A 23,688-nucleotide genomic window follows, 5' to 3' on the forward strand; every position below is an offset into this window, starting at 1 on the left:
TTTAGTCATAATTAATACCAACTAAAAAAATTCAGGAAGCACCAGGCTACATGCAAAACTGCAGACTTCCAAACTTAAAAGAAACTTAAATAGATGTTCTTGAGATATCAACCATCTGTTTTTGAAATCTGAAGCTAATAAGACCATTATTTTTAATGAAAAAAAAAAAAAAGATTCCCTTTGTCCTAAAATGAGGACATAGACCCCAAATTCTAGAAAGTAAACTCAATTGATTTATGAAACTTTCTCTTGGGTCCCCAAGAGATATAACACTTTGGGAATTTAATTCCTAATCCCTTTGCCATGTATTAGACAATTATAGCCAAGAAAGGCACTGGCATGGACTTTCAGGAAATATTACATGCTGTATAAAGAACAGATGGAAAATAAAATGAAATAAATAGCAGGAACAAAAAACCTTTTAGAAACTACACACAAATCTTCTAATTTAGACAACATCATAAGTTTACTAATGAATAAGTCACTTTGTAGAGGATATATCCTTGCCAGTTTCATTTTCTACTTCCACATCTTCCATGGACTCAAAGTACTGACTCCAAGGAACAGGGGAAAAGTCCCGCTTTCTTCCAGGGCTAAGGAAAAAAAACAACAGAGAGAGAGAGAGAGAGAGAGAGAGAGAGAGAGGGGGGGGGGAGGGAGGGAGAGAGAGAGAGACATTTCAAGTAAAAAATAGTTATGCATGAGAAGATCTTGGTCAATAAATGCTAAAGTAAATCTGAAATTTAAATAGCAAGAGTATTTTAAAGAAATAAGGCATTCATTATAAAACATCACATTAAAAATGTGTTTACATAAGTTCAAATATAAATTTAAGAGTAAAAATTTTAGGGGGGCTGGGATGTGGCTCAAGCGGTAGCGCGCTCGCCTGGCATGCGTGCGACCCGGGTTCGATCCTCAGCACCACATACCAACAAAGATGTTGTGTCTGCTGAGAACTGAAAAATAAATATTAAAAAAATAATAATAAAAAAATTTAAAAAGAGTAAAAATTTTAGGATTTTATAAAATTAATTCATTAGCATATTTTAATCACAAATAAATTCCATGTATATATATAGCACAAAATCTTCTCATTCTCTCTCCTTGATCTTAGCTGTAGGCTCTATCTATCCTATATCTTTCCTACTACAATCATTCTCAATCACTATTACTTCTTCACATCTTTAACCTCTCACACTCTTTTATGGGTTTATTTTGTTTTTGTTTTTTTGTCATTTCCCAACCAGTCAATATAGAACCTTCACAGAAGACAAACTGGCAATATAATATCTTGAACTTCTAGGAATTCATCTGATAACCTATTTACATAGAAGTACAATGATTTATCTACTCAATATAACATTATTTCTAATAGAGAAAAGTTGTAAACAACCTAAATATCCAAGAGCAGGGGACTGACAGAAGGAATTATACACTAAAAAAATGTTTTGCACATGTATATAACTCCAAGACTCATTGTTAAGTGAAAAGGCAAACATGAGGTACATACTTGTATAAAACTGGGAAATATATATAATTGTTTAAGTATGTTTAGAATATCTCTAGAAGATATAACATTGATCAAAGTATGTCTAAAAGTCAGTATATCCAACTTCTGCCTTTTGACAATGATTATTAAAAAATACAAATTTTAAAACAAAAATAATCAATAAATATCTATTTTTAAATTATATCTTCATACTTGTACAGAAAATGAAAAGAATCCCGAGACTTCCCCTATTTCCACTCCTATTCTTCCTCCCAATCATGGGGAAAATTCAGAACTCTACCAGCAGCAAAACATCATTCCTGTCAGGTATCTTCCTGTACATGCCATGAGGCTGAATATAGAAGATTTTTAAAATATAAGACAAAGCTTCTTTAAAAACTTATGTAAAAGTATTCTTGGTTGATTATAATATTGGAAATAAATAGAGCAGCTAGGTAGTCAGGATGAATTTTTATTAATAGTGATACATTCACTGTACTGAATGTCTACTCTGTTCCAGGAATTGAGCCAGGTCAGTCATTTTCAATCTTTGTAACAACGAAATCACCTGAGGAACATTTAAAAATACTAACAGTTGGGTCTCACCCTAGAAATGAAATCAAGTGGTCAAGGGTATGGCTTAAGCTTTGAGAATTTTTAAAATTCCCCAAATTGAGAGACAAGTATTAGAAACATAAAGGTATTGAGTACATGGTTTGGAAAGAGAGAGGAGTTCAAATTCCTTAAAGTTCCTAATACCTTTGTACAATTCCTACAAGTTCCCAAGGCTTATGGTATAGACTTGGTTGTTAGGAGGATTAAGGTAGTTGCTTAGTTGCTCTCAAGTGAGTTTATTCTATTTTTTTAAACTTTCTGTTATTCTACAGTCTCCTCATCTAACTTGGTACTAATGTGAGACACATGAGAGCAAGAACATTTGCCATTTTTTTTAACCAATGTATTCCTCAAACCTGACATATTATTGATGAATGTTTGCTGACAGTGTGGAATGAGCTTAAAACACTTGGCATTGCATCTCAATAACTATTTATTAATTACTATTATTAAGTGGCTTTGAGGCTAATGAATATAATTGCCTTTACTTAAACCTTTCTAGTAAAAGAACAAGTGATGCTATAAAGCTCTACTAATCAAGAATATGATACAGGTGTAAAGAAAACCATAAACAACTGAATAGATTCCAGAGTCCAGAAATAACATTTATTATCATCTACTGATTTTCAAAAAGAGGCTAAGAAAATTCAATGAGGATAAGGATAGTCTTTCCAAACCATGATGTTCTGACAACTGAATATCCACATACAAAAGTATGAAACTGAAACCTTTCCTCATACCACACACATAACTAAATGCCTTTTGACAATGATTATGAAAACATACAAATTTTAAAACAAAAACAATCAATAAATATCTGTTTTCAAATTATGTCTTCATCTTTAGACAGGAAATGGGAAGAATCCTGAGACTTCCCCTATTTCCACTCCTATTCTTTCTCCTAATGATGGGGAAAATTCAGAACTGTACCAGCAGCAAAACATTATTCCTCTCAGATATGGAATGGATCACAAACCTAAACCTAAGATCTAAAACTGTAAAACCCTGAGACGTATACATAGGAGTAAAAGAACAAAAATTTCATGATGTTGGGTTAGGCAACAAAAAAAAAATTTTTTTTTGAGTGTTAAGAGTTGGACTTATTGAAGAATAGAAACAGGAACAGAAATCTGGCAGTGGGAGAAGAGACCTCATAACAGGTTTTCTGTCTGTGCTAGCCCAGGGGTTTATATAGCATGAGGGTCAACACTACTGGTACAAACTTATGCTAATAAGGGTTAAGCAACAATTTTTTAGATCCAACACCAACAACAGAAGTGATAAAAGCAAAAGCTTAAGAATTTGGATCTCACCCAAATTAGAAACTTTTCATTAAAACTATATGCAATTGTAGCCTGGAGTTCTGGAGAGAGGCACACCTATAAAGACCCATCAAAGAAAGAAAACTTCAGATCAATATCTCTAATGAATACAGATGCAAAAATTCTCAATAAAATTCTGGAAAATCGAATACAAAAACGTATCAAAAAGATAATGCACCATGATCAAGTAGGATTCATCCCCGGGATGCAAGGTTGGTTCAACATACGGAAATCAATAAATGTAATTCATCACATCAATAGATTCAAAGATAAAAATCATATGATCATCTCAATAGATGCAGAGACAGCAATTGACAAAATATAGATTCCTTCATGTTCCTCTAGAAAAACTAGGAATATCAGGAACATATCTCAACATCGTAAAGACTATCTATGCTAAGCCCCAGGCCAACATCATTCTAGATGGAGACAAATTGAAAGCATTCCCTCTAAAAACTGGAACAAGACAGGAATGTCCTCTTTCACCATTTCTATTTAACACAGTTCTTGAAACTCTAGCAAGAGCAATCAGAGAGATGAAAGAAATTAAAGGGATACAGATAGGAAAAGAAGAACTCAAATTATCATTATTTGCCAAGGATATGATTCTATACCTAGAAGACCCAAAAATATTTCACCAGAAAACTTCTAGAACTAATAAATGAATTCAGCAAAGTAGCAAAATATAAAATCAACACCCATAAATCAAAGGCATTTCTGTACATCAGTGACAAATTTTCTTAAAGAGAAATTAGGAAAACAACCCCATTTACAATAGCCTCAATAAAATAAAATAAAATACTTGGGAATAAACTCAATGAAAGAGGTGAAAGACCTCTAAAATGAAAACTTCAGCAAACTAAAGAAAGAAATTAAAAAAGACCTTAGAAGATGGAAAGATTTAATTTGTTCTTGGATAGGCAGAATTAATGTTGTCAAAATGACCATACTACCAAAAGCACTATACAAATTCGATGAAATCCCAATCAAAATCCCAATGTCATTCCTCATAGAAATAGAAAAAGCAATCATCATGAAATTCACCTGGAAAAATAAGAGACCCAGAATAGCCAAAGCAATCCTTAGCAAGAAGAGTGAAGCAGGTGGCATCACTATACCAGACCTTAAACTATACTACATAGTTTAAGTATCAAAAAAAGCATGGTATTTGCACAAAAATAGACCTGTATACCAATGGTGCAGAATAGAGGACACAGAGACTAACCTATATAACTAGTTATCTTATATTGGACAAAGGTGCCAAAAACGTACATTGGAGAAAAGATAGCCTAGGTGCTGGGAAAACTGAAAATCCACATGTAATAAATGAAATTAAACCTCCGTCTCTCACTGCACAAAATTCAACTCAAAGTGGATCAAGGACCTAAGAATTAAACCAGAGACCTTACACCTAATGGAAGAAAAAGTAGGCCCAAATCTCCATCATATCAGATTAGGCCCAACTTCCTTAACAAGACTTAAAACTTTAACAAGAATTAAAACCAAGAATCAATAAATGGGATGGCCTCAAACTAAAAAATTTCTTCTCAGCAAAAGAAACAATCTGTGAGGTGAACAGAGAGCCTACATCTTGGGAGCAAATTTTTACCCCTCACATATCAGATAGAGCACTAATCTCTAGGGTATATAAAGAACTCAAAAAGCTAAGCACAAAAAAAAAAAAAAAAAAAAAAAAAAAACCAAAAAAACAAATAACCCAATGGATAAATGAGCCAAGCACATGAACAGACACTTCTCTGAAGAGGATAAACAATCAATTAACAAATATATGAAAAAATGTTCATCATCTCTCACAATTAGAGAAATGCAAATCAAAACTACTCTAAGATATCATCTCACTCCAGTCAGAATGGCAGCTATTATGAATACAAACAACAATAAGTGTTGGTGAGGATGTGGGGAAAAAGGCACACTCGTATGAGTGCCATATTGGTACAGCCAATATGGAAAGCAGTATGGAGATTCCTTGGAAAACTGGGAATGGAACCACCATTTGACCCAGCTATCCCACTCCTCGGTCTATATCCAAAGGACTTAAAAAACAGCATACTATAGGGACTCAGCCACATAAATGTTTATAGCAGCACAATTCACAATAGCTAAACTGTGGAACCAACCTAGATGCCCCTCAGTAGATGAATGGATTAAAAAATGTGGCATATATACACAATGGAATATTACTCAGCAATAAAATCATGGCATATGCAGGTAAATGGATGGAGTTGGAGAAGATAATGCTAAGTGAAGTTAGCAAATCCCCCCAAAATAAATGCTGAATGTTTTCTCTGATATAAGGTGACTGATCCATAATGGGGTAGGGAGGGGGAGCATGGGAGGAATAGATGAACTTTAGATAGGATAGAGGGGTGGAAGGGTAAGGGAGGGGGCAGGGGGTTAGCAATGATGGTGGAATGTGATAGACATCATTAACCAAAATACAGGTATGAAGACATGAATTGGTGTGAACATACTTTATAGACAAACAGAGATATGAAAAATTGTGCTCTATATGTGTAATAAGAATTGTAATGCATTCCATTGTCATGTATTTAAAAAATAAAATCAATTAAATATTAAAAAAAGAATTAAAACCAAGAATCAATAAATGGGATGGATTCACAATAAAAAGCTTCTTCTTAGCTAAAGAAATAATTAGTGAGGTGAATAGAGAGCCTACAGAATGGGAGCAAATTTTTACCACAAACACATCAGACAGAGCACTAATCTCTAGGATATATGAAGCACTCAAAAACCTTAACATCAAAAAAAAAAAACAAAAAACAAAAAACAATCAATAAATGGGCCAAGGACATGAACAGACACTTCTCAGAAGAGGATATACAATCAATCAACAAACATATGAAAAAATGTTCAACATCTCTAGCAATAAGTGTTGGCAAGGATGTTGGGAAAAAGGTGCACACTCATACATTGTTGGTGGGACTACAAATCGGTGCAGCCAATATGAAAAGCAGTATGGAGATTCCTTGGAAAACTGGGAATGGAACCACCATTTGACCCAGTTACCCCACTCCTCAGTTTATACCCAGAGGACTTAAAAAAAGCATTCTACAGGGACACAGCCACATCAATATTTATAGCAGCACAATTCACAATAGCTGAATTGTGGAACCAACCAGATGCTCTTCAGTAGATGAATGGATAGGGAAACTTTGTTACATATACACAATGGAACACTACTCAGCATTAAAAGAGAACAAAATTATGGCATCTGCAGGTAAATGGATGGAACTGGAGAATATAATGCTATCCAAGTGAAGTAAACCAATCCCAAAAAACCAAAGGCCAAATATTTTCTTTGATATGAGGATGCTGACTCACAATGGCAATTGGTGGGGGGGCATGGGAGGAAAGGAGGAACTTTAGGGCAAAGGAGAAGGTGGGGAAGGGAGGGGGGAAGGGGGTAGGAATGATGGTGGAATGAGTTAGACATCATTACCCAGAGTACATGTATGAAGACATAAATGGTGTGAAAATACTTTGTGTACAGTGACTTGAAAAACTGTGTTCTATATGTGTAATATTGCATTCTGCCATCATGTATAACAATTAGAATAAATAATTACCAAAAAATATGCACTTTTTAAAATTTTAGTCATTTCTTTCTTTTTTTCTTTTTGTGGTGCTGGGGATCGAACCCAGGGCCTTGTGCAAGCACTCTACCAATTGGGCTATATCCCCAGCCCTATATGCAGTCTTCATAATACTGTGCAAGGATAGTTAACCCATAGTTTTAAGGACAATAGCATGGGTTATGAAGTTAGATCATCTTTGTTTAAATTTCATGTATAAGTTTTGTGAACTTTAGCATGTTAATCTGCCTCATTTTCCTCGACTATAAGAAGTGATGACAAGTGACCTTCATTCTAGGGCCCAGAACTACCAAAGAAAGATAAAACTCCAAGGCAAGTGACTGCCACACAATCAAAAAGCATAAAACACATGAGGAAACAAACCTATAAAGATTTCCCACACTGAAATTATCACAAAGTAACTGCTTAATACATTAAAATAAACAAGAATCTGAAATACATATAGCTTTAAATTACAAATGATTAAAATTTAAAAATAAGTGATCAAGTTTAACAGACCATGTAGATAGAGCTAGGGGTAAATCACAGATTCCTGTTGTCCTTCAGAGTCCTTGGACCCTACATAGTCAACAAAATCCTCAGATGCTCAAGGCCTTTACATAAAATGGTACAGTATTTGTATCCCATATATTTTAATATTTCTTTTAGTTGTAGATGGACACAATACCTTTATTTTTTAAATTTATTTTTGTGTGGTGCTGAAGATCAAACCCAGTGCCTCACACACGCTAGGCAAGTGCTCCACCACTGAGCCACATCCCAGTCCCCATTGTACTTTAAATCACCTCTATATTACTTATAATTCAGAATACAATGTAAATGCTACACAAATAGTTGTCATACTGTATTGTAAAGGGAATAATGAAAAAAGACTGTACATGTTCAGTACAGACACAATTTTCTCCCCAAATATTTTCCACCTAAAATTACTTGAATCTGTGGATAAGGAAACTTCAGAAGGGGAGAGCCAACAGTAATCTGTTCAGACATATCTAAATATCTAGAATACAACACAGAAACAAAAGATGTGAAATATGAGTCTGGGTACAGGCGCAGTGGCAAATGCCTGTAATAGGAGGCTCTCGAGTTCAAAGCCAGTCTCAGCAACATTGAAGTGCTAAGCAACTCAGCGAGACCCTGTCTATAAATAAAATACAAAATAGGGCTGGGGAAATGACTCAGTGATTGAGTGCCCCCGAGTTCAATCCCTGAAACCAAAAAAAAGATGGAAAATATCCAAGAAGCTAAGAAATATAAACAGGAGAGTAAATAAGACTTACATATGTCAAAATTTGAGTTCCAAAAGGAATTAAGAGGATGGAATAAAAGTAATATTTGAAGAGGTAATATGCTGAAATTTTCAGAACTGATATTACATTGTAACTACAGATTCATGAAATCCAATAAATCATATTTTTTAACCTTTTTTTAAAATGTGGTGCTGAGGATCAAACCCAGTGTCCCATGCGTGCTAGGTGAGTGCTCTACCACTGAGCCACAACCCCAGCACCCCCTCTGCTCCCCCAGTCATAATTTTAAGAGAAGTAATACATTATGGTAAAACTGCAGAAGCTTAAAAACAATTAAAGCAACCCCTAGTTGCCAAAAATACTAAAGGACATAAGGATAAGTTTGTTCATTTCAGCACCAGTAGAAGTAGAAAAGAATAGGAAAAACAACAACAACAACAACAAAAAACAATGGCTATCAAGAGAGATGGGTTGAAAAACACTGTTATATCCATACAACAGACTACTACACAGTTGGGGTGGGGGTGGAGAATGAGAAAGATCTGGTGTACCGATAAGAAATGATCAGGTTTTAAAAGAGCAATATGTAGAACACTATGTATTCTATTATCTTTTCTAAAAGGAGGAAATATAAATATTTGAACTTTTTAAAAAAAGTGCAAGAATAAAACAAAAACTAACAAAAATGGTTACTTATGAGGCAGTGAAAGGGAAAAGCAGAAACCAGGCTTTTCTGAATACATTGTTAAATAATTTCAATTTTGGAATTATTTAAATAACTTTTCTTTGGAGTTATTTAAATAACAGGCTGCCTGTATTAATTACTTGACTTGTAGGTCCTTCTTCCACTTCTAAAAATAAGAAGTTAAGCAGTCTGAAAAATCTCAATCACAACCATTATCAACAAAGGGAATAAGTAACAATACAGTAGAAATTATTCCAAGTGACTTTAAAACACAATTATTTGACTGCACATCTCTGGTGGGATAAGGAAAAAAAAAACTGGGAGAAATTTTAAACAGTACTCAGTAATATTGTTGGTTGTTTTTACTGGTAGTAAAATTCATTATTTGAAACATGATATACATATGTATTTGGATAAAACAAGTAGGTAGCTGGATTAATGTCATTAGAAACCAAGATTACCAAGATTGTAAGAGAGAGAAATGTGTAACAGTAGATTGGGTAGAGAGAGGTGATGGGTGGGGAGGAGAGGGGAGGAGGGGATAGGAAGGGCAGCAGAATACAACAGACATTAGTATGGCTGTATAACCAATGTGATCCTGCAATCTGTACACGTGGAAAAATAAGAATTCATACCCCATTTGAATCAAATATATGATATGTCAAGATCATTGTATTGTCTTGAGCAACTAATAAAAAAAGAATAAACCCTAATAAAGATTTAAACAGAAATAAATAAATAAAATCAAAGTAGTAAACAACACTATAATCTTAAATTTGAATTGAACATGAGTATATACTTATGATCTTTTTGTCCTAATTGCTAGCTATGTCTAAGTTTACAAGCAAAAACCAACCTAGAAGCAATGAGTTCCTGTAATGCCCAGAATGAGAGATCTAAATGCAATTTCCAGTGTCTAGAGGAAGCCTGTATTACTTGGCTTGTAGGTCCTTCTTCCACTTCTAAAAACAAGTAGCAGAATCTTCAAATCTCTCTCAGACTCTGACCTGCTCTTCTGCCTCCTTCTTCTTTAAAAGACACTAGAAACTACTTTGCATCCATCCAGAAAATTCAGGATATTTATTTATTTTAAGGACAACTGATAAGCAACTTTAATCCCCCTCCACCTTGTTAAAACAAACAAAACAAACAAACAAATATATTCACAGGTCTTAGGGTAGTACCTTAGTATCTTCAAGGTGCTATTATTCCACTTCGCATAGGTTCTGTAAAGTCTTTGTGTTATTTCAAAAGAACAGCAGAGATATTGATTAAACTTTGACTTTTCTATTCAGTATGTATGTTGTAATATCTAGAGCAAAATCCCAAGGAATCACTAAAAAACTATAAGAACAAGTTCAGTAAGGGTATAGAATATAAGGTAAATATACAAAAATCAATTGTATTTCTATGTGTTTATAGTAAATAATCATAAAAATAACCAAAGAAATGCAAGGCCTATACACTGAAAACTACATAACATTGCTTAAGAAATTAAAGATAGCAGAAAAAAATGGAAAAACATCCCGTTTGTAGATATGAAAACTTAATACTGTTAGATGTTAATACTCCCCAAATTGATATACAGATTCAAAGCAATGCTCATCGAAATTACAGCTAACTTCTTTGCATAAACAGACAAGCTGATCCTAAAATTCATGTGGAAATTCAAGGGACCTAGAACAAATAATATTTTAAAAACCAAAGTTGGAGGCCTTAATTCCTGATTTCAACTTACTACAAAGCTACTACAATCAAAAGACAGTAATACAAGCACACACACACACACACACACACACACACACACACACATATATATATATGAGAGACAGACAGACAGACACTATAAGGTCAATATACAAAAATAAATTGTATTTCTATATGTTTATACTGAACAATCAAAAAATGAAATTTTTTATGTGGAGAACAGTTCCATTCATAGGAGCATTGTTAAGAAAAAAATACTTAGGAATAAATATATAACTAAAGAAATGCAAGATATGTGTACATATATATCTGTGTATATATGTGTATACATGTATGTGTGTGTGTATATATATATATATATGTACATATATAAATATATGTATATATGGTATAAAATTTGGGAGTTCAAAAATAAACCCATACATTTATGGTCAAAGGATTTTTAAAATCTATTTATTTATTTTTGCATTATAATTCTTAATACATCATTATATCATAATTTATCATATCTTTGATTATATATAACATACGTTGACACCAAATTCATATCTTCATACATGTATTTTGTATAGTGATGAGGGTCTCCTTTCACCATCCATGCTATTCCCCTTCTCCTTCCCTTTCCCTCCCACCCCTATTCCCTATCTAGAGGTAATCTTCCTCCCTTGTTCTCCCCCCCAATGGTCAAAGAATTTTTGACCAAGGTGCCAAAATAATTCAATAGGCAAAAAGGAGTCTTTCCAATAAGTGGGTGTTAGACAACTGGTTATCCATATGCAAAAGAATGAAACCAGACACATTCCTCAAATCATACATAAAATAGTAACTCAAAATGGAAAGACTTACATGTAAGAGTTAAAACTATAAAACTTTTAGAAGAAAAAAAAAACTCTTGTATTTGTTGGTCATTTGTATTTGAGAAGTGTCATATTGACCATTTATTAATTGGGTTATTAGGTTTTTTGAGTTCTTTATATATGCTGGGTATTAATCCTCTTTCAGAAGAGTAACTAGCAAAGATTTTCTCATTCTGTATGTTCTCTTGTCACATTCTTGAATGTTTCCTTTGCTGTGCAAAAGCTTTTTAATTTGATGTCATCCCATTTATTAACTCTTGGCATTATTTCCTGAGCTATAGGGGTTCTACTGAGAAAGTCATTGCTTACGCCTATATGTTGGACTACTGATTCTATGTTTTGAGTCACATAGTTTCTGGTCTAAACATTCAACAGAGTTAGCAATTAAGAAAATGCAAATCAAAACTACACTGAGATTTCAGTTCACTCTAGTTAGAATGGCAGCCACCAAGAATACAAACAATAATAAAAGATGGAGAGGATACGGAGAAAAAGGAACACTTTTACACTATGGTGGGATTGTAAATTAGTGCAACCACTATGGAAATCAGTTTGGAGGTTTCTCAAAAGACTAGGAATGAAACCACTATCTAACCCAGAGATACCTCTCTCTCCTTAGTATTTAACCTAAAGAATTAAAATCATCATGTTATAGTGATACAAGCATACCCATGTTTATAGCAGTATAATTCACAATAGCTAAACAATGGAACCAGTCTAGATGTCTGTTAATAGATAAACAGATAAAGGAAATGTGATATATACATACACACACACACACACACACACACATATATACACACATGTGGGTATGCATGTATATGTTTTATTTAGCCATAAAGAAGAATGAAATTATGGCATTTACAGGAAAATGGATGGAACTTAAGAACATTATGTTAAGTGAAATAAGCCAAACTCAGAAAGTCAGGGGTCTTTATGTTTTCTCTCTGACAGGAGAATGAAAAAGAAAGGTGGGAGCGAGCAAGTGGGGAGCATCAAATGAAAATCAAATGGAGATCAGGAGAATAGAGGATAGGAACTAGGAGGAGAGGGAAAGGGGAAATAATGGAGACTGATATTGGCAAATTATATTGTTATATTGTGTGCATGTACCAATATGTAACCATGAATCCCACCATTATGTACACCTATAATATACTAACAAGAAATATGGGGGGGACCCTTTCAGAGGTACTTAGCACCTATAATTCCTAAACCTTGTGATATGGATAAGCTTGCATTTCCATTCTCCTCCAAGTAGTTTTCAGCTTTTACTTCTCTGCTCTGAGTTAATATTCTTCAACTTACTTCCTATCTTACTAAATTTTGATGATATATCATTTTTCCTCCTCTTCTATGTCTTTTTGGTTTTATTTCTTTTTCCAAATTATTATAATATGATGAAGTTTAGGAAGTAAATATAGAAAAATGAATTAACTTCTACAAAAACCCTCTGGGGTAGTTATTATTTTCCCTGTTTGAAAATGAGAAAACTTAGATCAAGGGATATTAAATAACTTATCCAAAACAATAAAAACTTAGCTGAGTTTAAAAATCTGACTTTTGGGTCACTTCCTTATCAGTTCTAAATACTATCCTCACAATAACATTAGGTTCTTCATTCTTGAAAACATTAAAGCTGGCAATGAACATCCAGAAATGCCTAGGAAGAGGTGGGTGCTGTACGTAAAATAATTGGTAGAGGACCCTTGTAGCAAACTTGAGCACCAGAGAGGCTAAGAAAAAAGTCCATTTTTACAACTATAAAGATAATATCAGGAGGGAGCAGGAACATGAAGAGAGAAGGAAGAATCAAAGACATTTTTCAAGTGTATGTGATATCATTCCAAGAGAGAACAGGAGGCCTTTTTAAAACATTCCAACTTAATTAAATACTGATTTATCATACACTTGAAAATTTTTAAAATCTTAAATCCTATTCCTATTACTTTTCTATGTTGGCCATTAGTAAGTATGTTAAATCATCTCATAAGTGGAAACAACAAAATCCAAAAATGGAAATAGTAGCATTTCATAGAATGTCCTGCATTAGACAGGACAGGATATTTAGAGCCAGGGTACTTACAAGATGTGGTTTCAAGCAAATAAATGAAATTTTACTTCACTTAAAATCATTTTCACATAAGATACTTAATCCATGGGAAATTCCAACCTGCTGAGTCAGATCACACAAAAATATACTTTGCTTAAAATACATAGACAAACTGCTGCAGCGTAAGAAAAACAGTTGTAATGTTATACCAGAATTCTTTGTCTAAGAAAAAAAAAAAGCCTAAATTTATTTCCACTAGTAACTCACCAGGAGAACAAATAGTTGTTGCCTTCTTTTCCTAAAAAACTAAAAGTAAAGAGGAAAAAAAAAGGTATATCCTTTTCAACAGGCTATGATTCCCTTCATGACTTCACTCCTTAACAAATAACTGATACCAGCTTGACATTATGTTCTTAACAAGTGGATAATAAAAGCCTTAGAGGGTTTTGAGGAGAAAATGAAACTGTGCATGTGTAGAAGGAAGCATTATTTAAATTGTAAAGTGATATAACAGAAACTTATTTACTATATCTCATTAATTCTAAGACACATTTCTTTCCATATTTAAAATTATAGTGTCCTAACAATGCTGTTGGTAAGGTAATGGTTCTAAATTGATTCTCATTGCCTGTATGTGAGTGAACACCAAAACCAGTATCAAAACTATCCAGATATGTGTTGACAACTTGAGAGAAAATCTTGGAGATAAATGTGAAATGCTCTTTTAACCACCAAGAGCTAAATCATCGTGAGGAGAAGAAGGGTTCAGTTAGATGAGTTAAGCAGTAAGTGTCAAAAGTAAGATAGCTTTACATAATTATAAAGCCAGCATATGGGCTGATATGAATTTTAGGAAATGTTCCAATTCTATTGTTCTTAGGCTTGTTCTTGAAATGTCTTTAAGAACTGATGAGATACAGGAAATAATTTTTTCTACTACATGGTCTTACAACTTAAATAATGATTCCAAACAAATACCATGTCATTTTTCCCCCTCTGTAAGGCTAGCATTAGCCCTAATTTAAAAAAATAAGCCAGGCAAGGTGTCAATTCCCAGTAGTCCCAGTTACTAAGGAGGATGAGGCAGGATCACTTTAGTTAAGAGTTTAAGATCAGTCTGGTCAACACAGCAAGATTACACACACACACACAAAGACAAATATATATGACAACTTTTCTAAAATGATCTGAGCTCAAATATAAAAAAATAGCCACTTTTGTTAGCACTGATGAAAGCAAAAAGGCAGACAAAGCTTTTTGATGTTTTATAAGTACTAATTGTGTTGTTTACCCTTATAATCAACATATGTGGCTTTACCCAGTAATCAGAATCTATATTAGCTACTATTCTGACATAATAGAAAGTAGGTTTGGAATTAGAATTTAAAAGTCCATACAGAAGTCTCTGGTGAAGTGTATGTCAGATCAATAGTCATATAACCACCTCCTCAGACTCTTCTACATGCTCTGATGATCTACAATAAAAGACATATTTTAAAGGCAAGGAGCAAATATCTTTAGGGTAATTGTTTTTGAACTTCCTTCCAATCATAACTTACTTACACGGTATAAGTGAAAGGTTAATAAAATAGGTACTTGTCACTCTGTTTTTCTATATGCTTAACAAAACACTGTTGAAATCTTGTTCCCAGAATGTGCTGTCCCCAACTGCCAAACTGCAGGATGCACTCCCTCACTGGGTTGCAGGCAAACTGCCCACTCGCCCTGACACGTCAATGAACTTCCCTCCCTGCCCTCTCCAAGGAAAGTATATAAACTCTGCTTAAGCTGTTCTCAGGCCTCTCTCTCTCTCTTTGCTCTAGTGAGCTCTGAGCCCCAGCATGCTGGTCCCCAAATAAACCCTTTTGCTGTTGCATGAGGCAGTCTCTTGGTGGTCTCTTCCTCCGACGTTTCGCCGGTCCCTTACATAAGCAGATAATAAATTATGTGCTTATTCCCATTCAATTAAAGAGACATTTTAGTATGCTCTAAATGGCAGGCCTTGATATACTTACCTGGTACTAGGGAAATAAGCAGGCCAGAAGTTTCTATTGATTAAAATTTGTCCTGAAAAAAAATTATATGGGGGACTGGGGATGTAGCTCAGTGCTAGCAAGTGTGAGGCCCTGGGTTAAATCACAATACCACACACATTAAAGAAAAAGAGAAAGAGAGAGGGGAAATCTAAACTTGGACTCTGCCTCAATTCATTTGAGGACAGGGAAGGTAAGTAGTCATTGTACACCACAGTTATAACAACAGTAAGTCACAAGAGTTCATAGATGATATCCAGTTGAAGAACTGGTCAAGGAAGGAGTCACAAAGATGATATCTGGTGTGAAAACTCTGTTAAACCAAATGGTATAAAAATTCAAAGGAGTATTTTATTTCTTTATTTAAAGCAACACTAGGGATGAAACTTAGGGCCTTGAGCATGCAAAACAAGCTCTCTACCACTGAGCCATACCCCCAGTCCCAAAGTACCACTCCTATTAAACACTGACTTGTATAGGGAATGGGCAAAAGTACAAACTCTCTTTAATTAACAATATAAAAATCACAATTTCCAATTAACTGTGAAAAATGTTAATATACAGATTCTCCAGCTTAAAAATGGATTTGTTTAAAGTTTTTAAAGTAGTAGGTTATGAATACTAAAAATTCTCCTAACAGTATAATGATATATTGGTAAATTCTCTGGGTAGCTCTGCTCCCAGCCTACTTATCCATAATTGATAAAATGCCATTTAGATAAATATGAAATTCAAGTGAATTTAAATTTTTAAATACATTTTGAACCACAATTCTTATTTTGGGCCTGGGGGACCTGGGGATTAAACCCAGGGGTACTTTACCATTGAGCTACATCCCCATTCCTTTAAAAAAAATTTTTTTTTTTTAAATTTTGAAACAGAGTCCTGCTAAGTTGTGGAGGCTCGCCCAGAACTTGTGATCCTCCTGCTTCTGCCTCCTGAGTTGCTGGGATTATAAGCATGCCACTACACCAGCACAACCATGATTCTCATGTTTAAGGAAAAGGTGGTTTAACTAAAAGGATGAGAAAGATTAAATGAAACAAGCAGGGCATGTATATATGCTAGGTACTTTACAAGAACCTGAACTATATTTTCTTTTTTGTCTTTTTCTTATGTTTTCTTTTTTCTACATTTTATATTTTCTTAAAATAATAAGAACAGAGGTTTATAAATACTAAATCATAGGGGAATATAAATAGAGAACAAGTTCATTTTTACAGCTTGTCAATAATCACAATTTTTAATCTCATTTCTATGTTCACCAAATCTATAGCTCCTCCTTCCCATTTACTTCCCTACTAAATTCAGGGTGAATAAGTCTAAACTATTGAAAAAAATGTCATGTTTCCATTTTATCTAAGTGATATTCATTCACTCAACAAATGTTAATTGAGCTCCTATATGCTGTTTGGGGGCAGGTAAATAAAATACAAAGGAGTTTACAATTAAATTAAGGAAGACTAAACAGGTAGATCACAATGTTGTTGCTAGCAGAATATATGAAATACTGTCTATACAAAGTACCATCAACTATAAGATAAAGTATGACACAATATTTTTTCACTCAGAATTCTTATATTTTTATATAAAATAATTCATTTTATTTTTATATAAGAGTTCATTTATACTTAAACTGATTAATCATACATCACTTATTAGTGTAAAAGTTTCCTTTTTTCCATTTTTCACGAGATAAAATAATTAAGGTATTCCTGACAAAGTTTTTCATATTAAAGTCCTACTGTCTTCTGAATCACTCTTACCAATATAGTTCTCTGTGCCACATAAGAACATTGGTGATGGAGTGTTTCCTAAAACTAAATACCAGCCCATATGCTGGCTTTATAATTATGTAAAGTTATCTTACTCACTGCTTAACTCATCTGACTAAACACCTACCCCTCCTCACAATGATTTAGTTCTTAGTGGTTAAAAGAGAACTTATTTATCTCCAAGATTCTCTCTCAAGTTATCAACACCTATCTGGAAAGTTTTGATACTGGTTTTGGTGTTCATTCACATACAGGCAATGAGAATCAATGTAGGACTGTCACCAGATCAACAGCAATGTTAAAACACTATCATTTTATTTTTACTTATTTAAGGTTTTTAATTTTTTTTGGTACTGGTGCTTTACCACTGAGTTATATCCCCTTTTTAATTTTTATTTTGAGCCAAGGTCTCACTAAGTTGCTAAGGCCTTGAACCTGTGATACTTCCACCTCAACCTCTCAAATCAACTTGGGATTACAGGTGGGTGTTCAGGCTTGGCCACCATCATTTTAAATATGAAAAGAAATGCATCTTAGAAGTTTCCATTACATCACACCTTACAATTTAAATATTCCACACATACACCATTTCATTTTCTCCTCAAAACTACATTAAGAAAATGTTAAACCTAATGAGATGGTGAACTCCTTTAATCCTAACAATTAGGGGAGCTGAGGTAGGAAGATCGCAAGTTCAAAGCCAGCCTCAGCAACTTAGTGAGGCCCTAAGCTACTTAGTAGGACACCGTCTCAAAATAAAAAATAAAGTGGGCTGAGAATGTGGCTCCATGGTTAAGCATCAGTTATTTGTTAAGGAGTGAAACCAGGAAGGGAATCCAGTTTGTTGGTTTTAAAATCTATCTTCTTTCTCCTACAAGACAGAAAAAATACAGAACTAGTAGTGGAGTGGGCAAACCAAGGCCTATGGGCAAGTCCAGACCACTATCAATTTTTGTAAGCCCCATGAGTTGAGAATGATTTTTAAATTTTTAAAGATTTGGGCAAGTTGGGGTTGGGGAAAAAAACTAATTAATGAAGTGAAAATTATGTGATAAAGGTATGAAGTTTTTTGGATTCCAATTTAATTAAGCTGTTTAATAAGTAACAACAAAGAAAATGATGTGAAATTCAAATTTCATTGGCTACAAATACTGTTGGAACTCAGTTACAGACCAACAGCCATACAACCTCATACGATATCAATTGATATATTTACTGCTTGCCTGTGACTGTTTTTTTTTCACTCGACAACAGCAGAATTGAGTACCTGCAACAGAGACTATATGTGATCTGCAAAGCCTAAAATACTTATTGTCTAGTTCCACACAGAAAAAAGTTTTCTGATCACTGGTATAAATGATAGGTACCACAAAAAATAAAAACCAATAAAAAGAAAATAGAAGATCAGAGCAGGCTAGACTAACCTAGAACAGCCTCAGGACCCATTTGAAATGACTGTTGTATGTCCATCAAATCAACACTTTATAAAAAACATTTATTTGTGCTTATATAGAAGACACAAAGAAATACAAAAACCCTTGCACTCCAAGAATTGTAATTTTATTGGAGAAATAATAAATTTGCATAAATTTTTTCACAGATAAGTTTGATAAAACAATAAAAACTGCAATACTAAGCAGTAATATACAAAAATCAGCAATTTAGTACAAATAACAGAAGTGTTATAGGTACTAAAAAGGGAAAGAGAAAATGAATGGGCTACAGTAGTCTGAAAGAGTTTCATGAGTTTTAAAGATGGATAGAACTTGAAAAAGTGAAGAAAAAGAAGGACTAGGGAGCATAGAGTATGTGCTGTTCATACTGTATATTATGATGCCTACTAGGAGATAATGACCAACCATTGCGAGGAAAATAAACTTGGCAACTGGCATGTGAAAAAAAATATTTTGATGGGCTGGGGGTATAGGTTAATGGTAGGCACATGCTTAGCATGCATAATGACCTGGTTTCAATCCATAGCAACGAAACATTTTTTTAAAATTGTGAATTGGGTAATTTATAGTGCCTGGAAATAACTACAGAGAGCTTTTAATGCTACCCTTGGAAAACACACCGCTTGCTCTGGTCCCTATAATTGGTGGAGTCACCAGTGTGTGACCACCTCCTTGGAAAATAGTCTGTACTTAGAAAATAGGAGATAAATCAGGCAAGGGTAGAACAACTTAATCCTTTAAAATGAAGCTAGTTTGAAAATAACTGCTATAGATATTTACTCTCACAGTGATGAAATGCTTTTGGGTATGGGGAAATCAAATAGGAAGAGATAAATTGTCAAAATTTCTTAAAATAAAACTAAGTAACAGGAATGAAACTTTACAGTAGAGAGACCAATTATATAAGTTTCAACCATTTAAGTATTTTAAATCACAAATCAAGATATTGTAAGCATTTACAATGTCTTTTATGTAAAAGCTGGTATTGAAATAAAGTAGAAATTCTATTATTCTATGAAGTGTAACAAGCTTTATGAAGAAAGGTATTAAAAGTCTAGTTATGCCATCTTAAAGGAACTGGTTAGGAAATAAGGTTAAAAAATGAGGCTATTAGGTCCATGAGCTGGGTTTCTCATTTGGTCAGCACTTGAAAACCAGCATACTAAGTACCAGGAAAATACAAACAACATTCCTATCCTAAAGAAGCTCAATCTTGAGAAGCAGAGAGTTGGCCAATAATTATAAGTTGGTGGGGTAAATGTTATATCCACAGAGGACTAGGGAGCATAGAGTATGTGCTGTTCATATTGTATATGATGATGCCTACTAGGAGATAATGATCAACCGACAAAATCATATGACCAGCTACTAAGGAAAGAAAGGAGGGAAGAAGGGGAAGAAAAAACAGAGTAAATTTTACCCTGAGAAAACAAGAAATAAGAAATACAAGTTGCCAGGTGCAGTGGTGCATGCCTGTAATCCCATTGGCTGGGGAGGCTGAGGAAGGTGGATTTCAAGTTCAAAGCTAGCCTCAGCAAAAGTGAGGCACTAAGCAACTCAGTGAGACCCTGTCTCTGCACAGAATACAGGAGATATGGCTCAGTGGTCAAGTGCCCCCGAGCTCAGTCCCCAGTAACTCTACAAAAACATTAATAAAAAATAATTTTTTAAAAAGAAGCACAGTTGTATGCTGGACATAGTGATGCACACAAATCCCAGCAACTTGGGAGGCTGAGGCAGGAGGATCAAGCTCAAGACAGTCTGGGCAATTCAGTAAGGTAAGACCTTGTCTCAAAATAAAAAAAAATTATAAAGGCTGAGAATGTACCTCAGTGACAGATTGCTTGCCTAGTATAAGCAGGTCCCTGCATGTAATCCCCAGTACCCCACTCCACACATAAATAAATATTAACACACACACACATTTTTAAGTAAACATCAAATTAAATAGGCCTAGGACTAGGGATGTGACTCAGTGGTACAAGTGCTTGCCTGTCATGCATGAGGCCCTGGGTTCAAATCCCCAAGCACCAAAAACAACAACAATAACAAAACAAATTAAATAGGCCTAATATACTTCAACATCTACTAGGCTGCTAAGTCTGCTAAGTTATTGATGAGTCATGAACTACACAGTAGGAGTACTAGTCACTGTTGTCATTAAATCTCCAGACTATGAATCTTGTAGTATAGAGGATGAATACTGAAGCTTAATTGCAGCCAGCCGTTTAAATCAAGGCACCACTGCTTTTGAAATGTCCTCATTAGTAGTGCTTTAAAGAGAATGGAAAGAAGGCAACCAGATGGCTGGCTGGGAGTTGTGGTAGGTTTGGAGTGTTCATTACTAGTGATAACATATTATTAAAGCAGCAGACTTCTAAAAATCACACATATCTTGAATCAAGCTATTAGAAATCATCCTACCCATAGCTTTATGAAAGGAAACAAATAGGTGTTCATTATATGTCAGTAAGGGTTTTAAACTCTGAAAGACAAGTATTTCTATTTTAAGGGTGGCTCAGAGACATAAAACAACTTGCCCAGAGCCACTTTTGGTAAGAACGGAGCTTGGATTTAAATTCAAGTATGGGGCTGGGGATATAGCTCAGTAGTAGAGCACTTGCCTAGGTATGCATGAGGCTCTGGGTTCAATGCCCAGCACTATAAAAACAAAAAACAAACTCAAGTATGTCTGTTGCCAAGTGTTCTTTTTACTACACCACAACTGTAGGGCCCAGAAAAAGAAAAATAACTGATCAGAGTTCTGGCTTAACAACTGACATGGCTTGTCAGTGGCAGAGTGGATTTCCACTTCTTCCACCTGGAAAAAAATCCATAATAAAGGACGTGTAGAAGGGAATGTTGAAAAGGGACTAACTTGTCTTCTACTGTGTTTGGAATCATTTGAATATTCAACATAATTTTTTATTCAATCTTCAAAATACACCAGTAGTATGAGCTTGCGATTGGTAATAATACTGTATTTGGAACATCTAAATGTGGGATATAAGTGAATCACTCTTTTAAAAGGGTATAGAACACACTGTTCTACTGTAGTAACTTTGTGGCCACTTACTGTTGTTATTGCAGTGAGCTCAAGTGTTGTGAATATCTGTTTAACACACCCTGTGATGCTAATGATCTCCTTGTGAGCAGCTTATCTAGTTAATAAGTAGTATATCACAATAAAAGTAGTATATCACAGGTAACATTATGTTAAATATAACTTACGTCAATACTTGAGCCTGAAATATTTTTCCTTTAAAAGAGATTCATACAAGTTATACTATAACATATTTCCTCAAGGAAGACTCAACATCATTAAAAATGTTTATTATAGATTAATTTACAAATTTAGTGAATTCCAATAAAACTGACTTTTTTCTGGAATTAATTTAGTTGATTAGAAAGAATTAGATAAGAATTAAGTGAATAAGCCAAGCAGGTGGTGCACACCTATAATTCCAGCAACTGGTGATGTTGAAGCAAGAGGATCAAAAGTTTGAAGCCACTCTCATCAACTTAGTAAGGTCCTAAGCAACTTAATGAACCCTCTCTCAAAATAAAAAAGGGCTTGGGGTGATACAGTGCTCCTGGGTTCAATTCCCAGTACCAAGAAGAAGAAAAGAAATTAAATGAGTAAGAGGAACCAGGAAAATCCTAAAAAAGACTGAGGGGGAAGCTACCTCTACTACCTATTAAAGCATATTATTAAAAGCCTCTCTAATTATAAGTATAGAGACACATAAATAAATGGGCTTGAATAAAAAGGAAATTTCATTTAAAAATCCAAATCTACGTGGAAACTTGATATATGATAAAAATGTCATTTAGTCAGTGAGGGAAAGAATTATTTTTTATTGAAGTGAAATTCACATGACAAAAGGACTTTTTAATAAACAGTGTTAAAAACTGGATAGCTGTGGATAAAGATAAAATTGGATCTGTTCCTCACTTTGCACATCAAAATAAACTTCAAATGGAGGTAGAAAAAAGAAGTCACACAGGTCTTGGCAGGAAAAGAAATATATAAATTCCTTTAGAACCTGAAAGAAGAAAACACCTCTTGGTGACTCAAAATCCAGAATATATGCTAGATAAATATATTAAAACAATTAAATTTAAAAACAAAACCTTTACCTGGCAAAAAAAAAAAAAAAAGTAAAAAAGCAACTGTATGTATTAAGGTTATTCCTTTTAAAGAGGAATAACCCTAATACATAAAAAGCTTCAAAGAGCCACTTGGAAAATAGTTTGGCAGTTTCATAAAAAATAATTTACATAGGACCCAACAATTCTGTTCTTAGGTATCTACCCAGGATAAATTCAAACATTATTTCCACACAAAGATGTGCATGTAAACATTCATGGCAATATTACTTATAATAGTGAAAAACTGGAAGCAATCCAAGTGTCTACAAATTGCTAAATGTGTAAATTAAGTGAGTTATAATCCGTACAACAGAACAAACTGGACCATAAAAAAGAGTGAAGTACTGACACATGCTACAACATAGATGAATCTTGAAAACATTACGCCAAGTAAAAGAACCAGTCACAAAAGATCATACACTGTAGGATTTATATTAAAAAGGTTCAGAATAGGCAAATATAGATAGACAGAAAGCAAATTAATGGTTCCAGAGGGTAGAGGAGGGCAGAGTAACTGTTAATATGTGAGGTTTCTTTTCTTTTTTTTTTGTACTGGGGATCTAACCTAGGGACACTTTACCACTGAACTATATCACCAACCCTTTTTATCTTTTATCTTGAGACAGGGTCTCACTAAGTTGCTGAGGCTGGCCTCAAACTT

At 34.2% G+C, this 23,688-nt stretch overlaps 1 protein-coding gene across 1 annotated transcript in view; it reads right to left on the reverse strand.

Annotated features, from left to right (window-relative positions):
* The window catches only part of PPME1 (protein phosphatase methylesterase 1), a 61,208-nt gene that overhangs the window by 34,000 nt on the left and 3,520 nt on the right, over window positions 1-23,688 (reverse strand). The window contains exon 2 of the mRNA XM_081282622.1: window positions 499-593. Within this exon, the coding sequence (XP_081138748.1) occupies window positions 499-593 (95 nt within the window). The remainder of the gene's footprint in view (window positions 1-498; window positions 594-23,688) is intronic.

The sequence above is a fragment of the Spermophilus citellus genome, assembly GCF_964194105.1.
Source record: "Spermophilus citellus genome assembly, chromosome: 2".
NCBI lineage: Eukaryota > Metazoa > Chordata > Mammalia > Rodentia > Sciuridae > Spermophilus > Spermophilus citellus.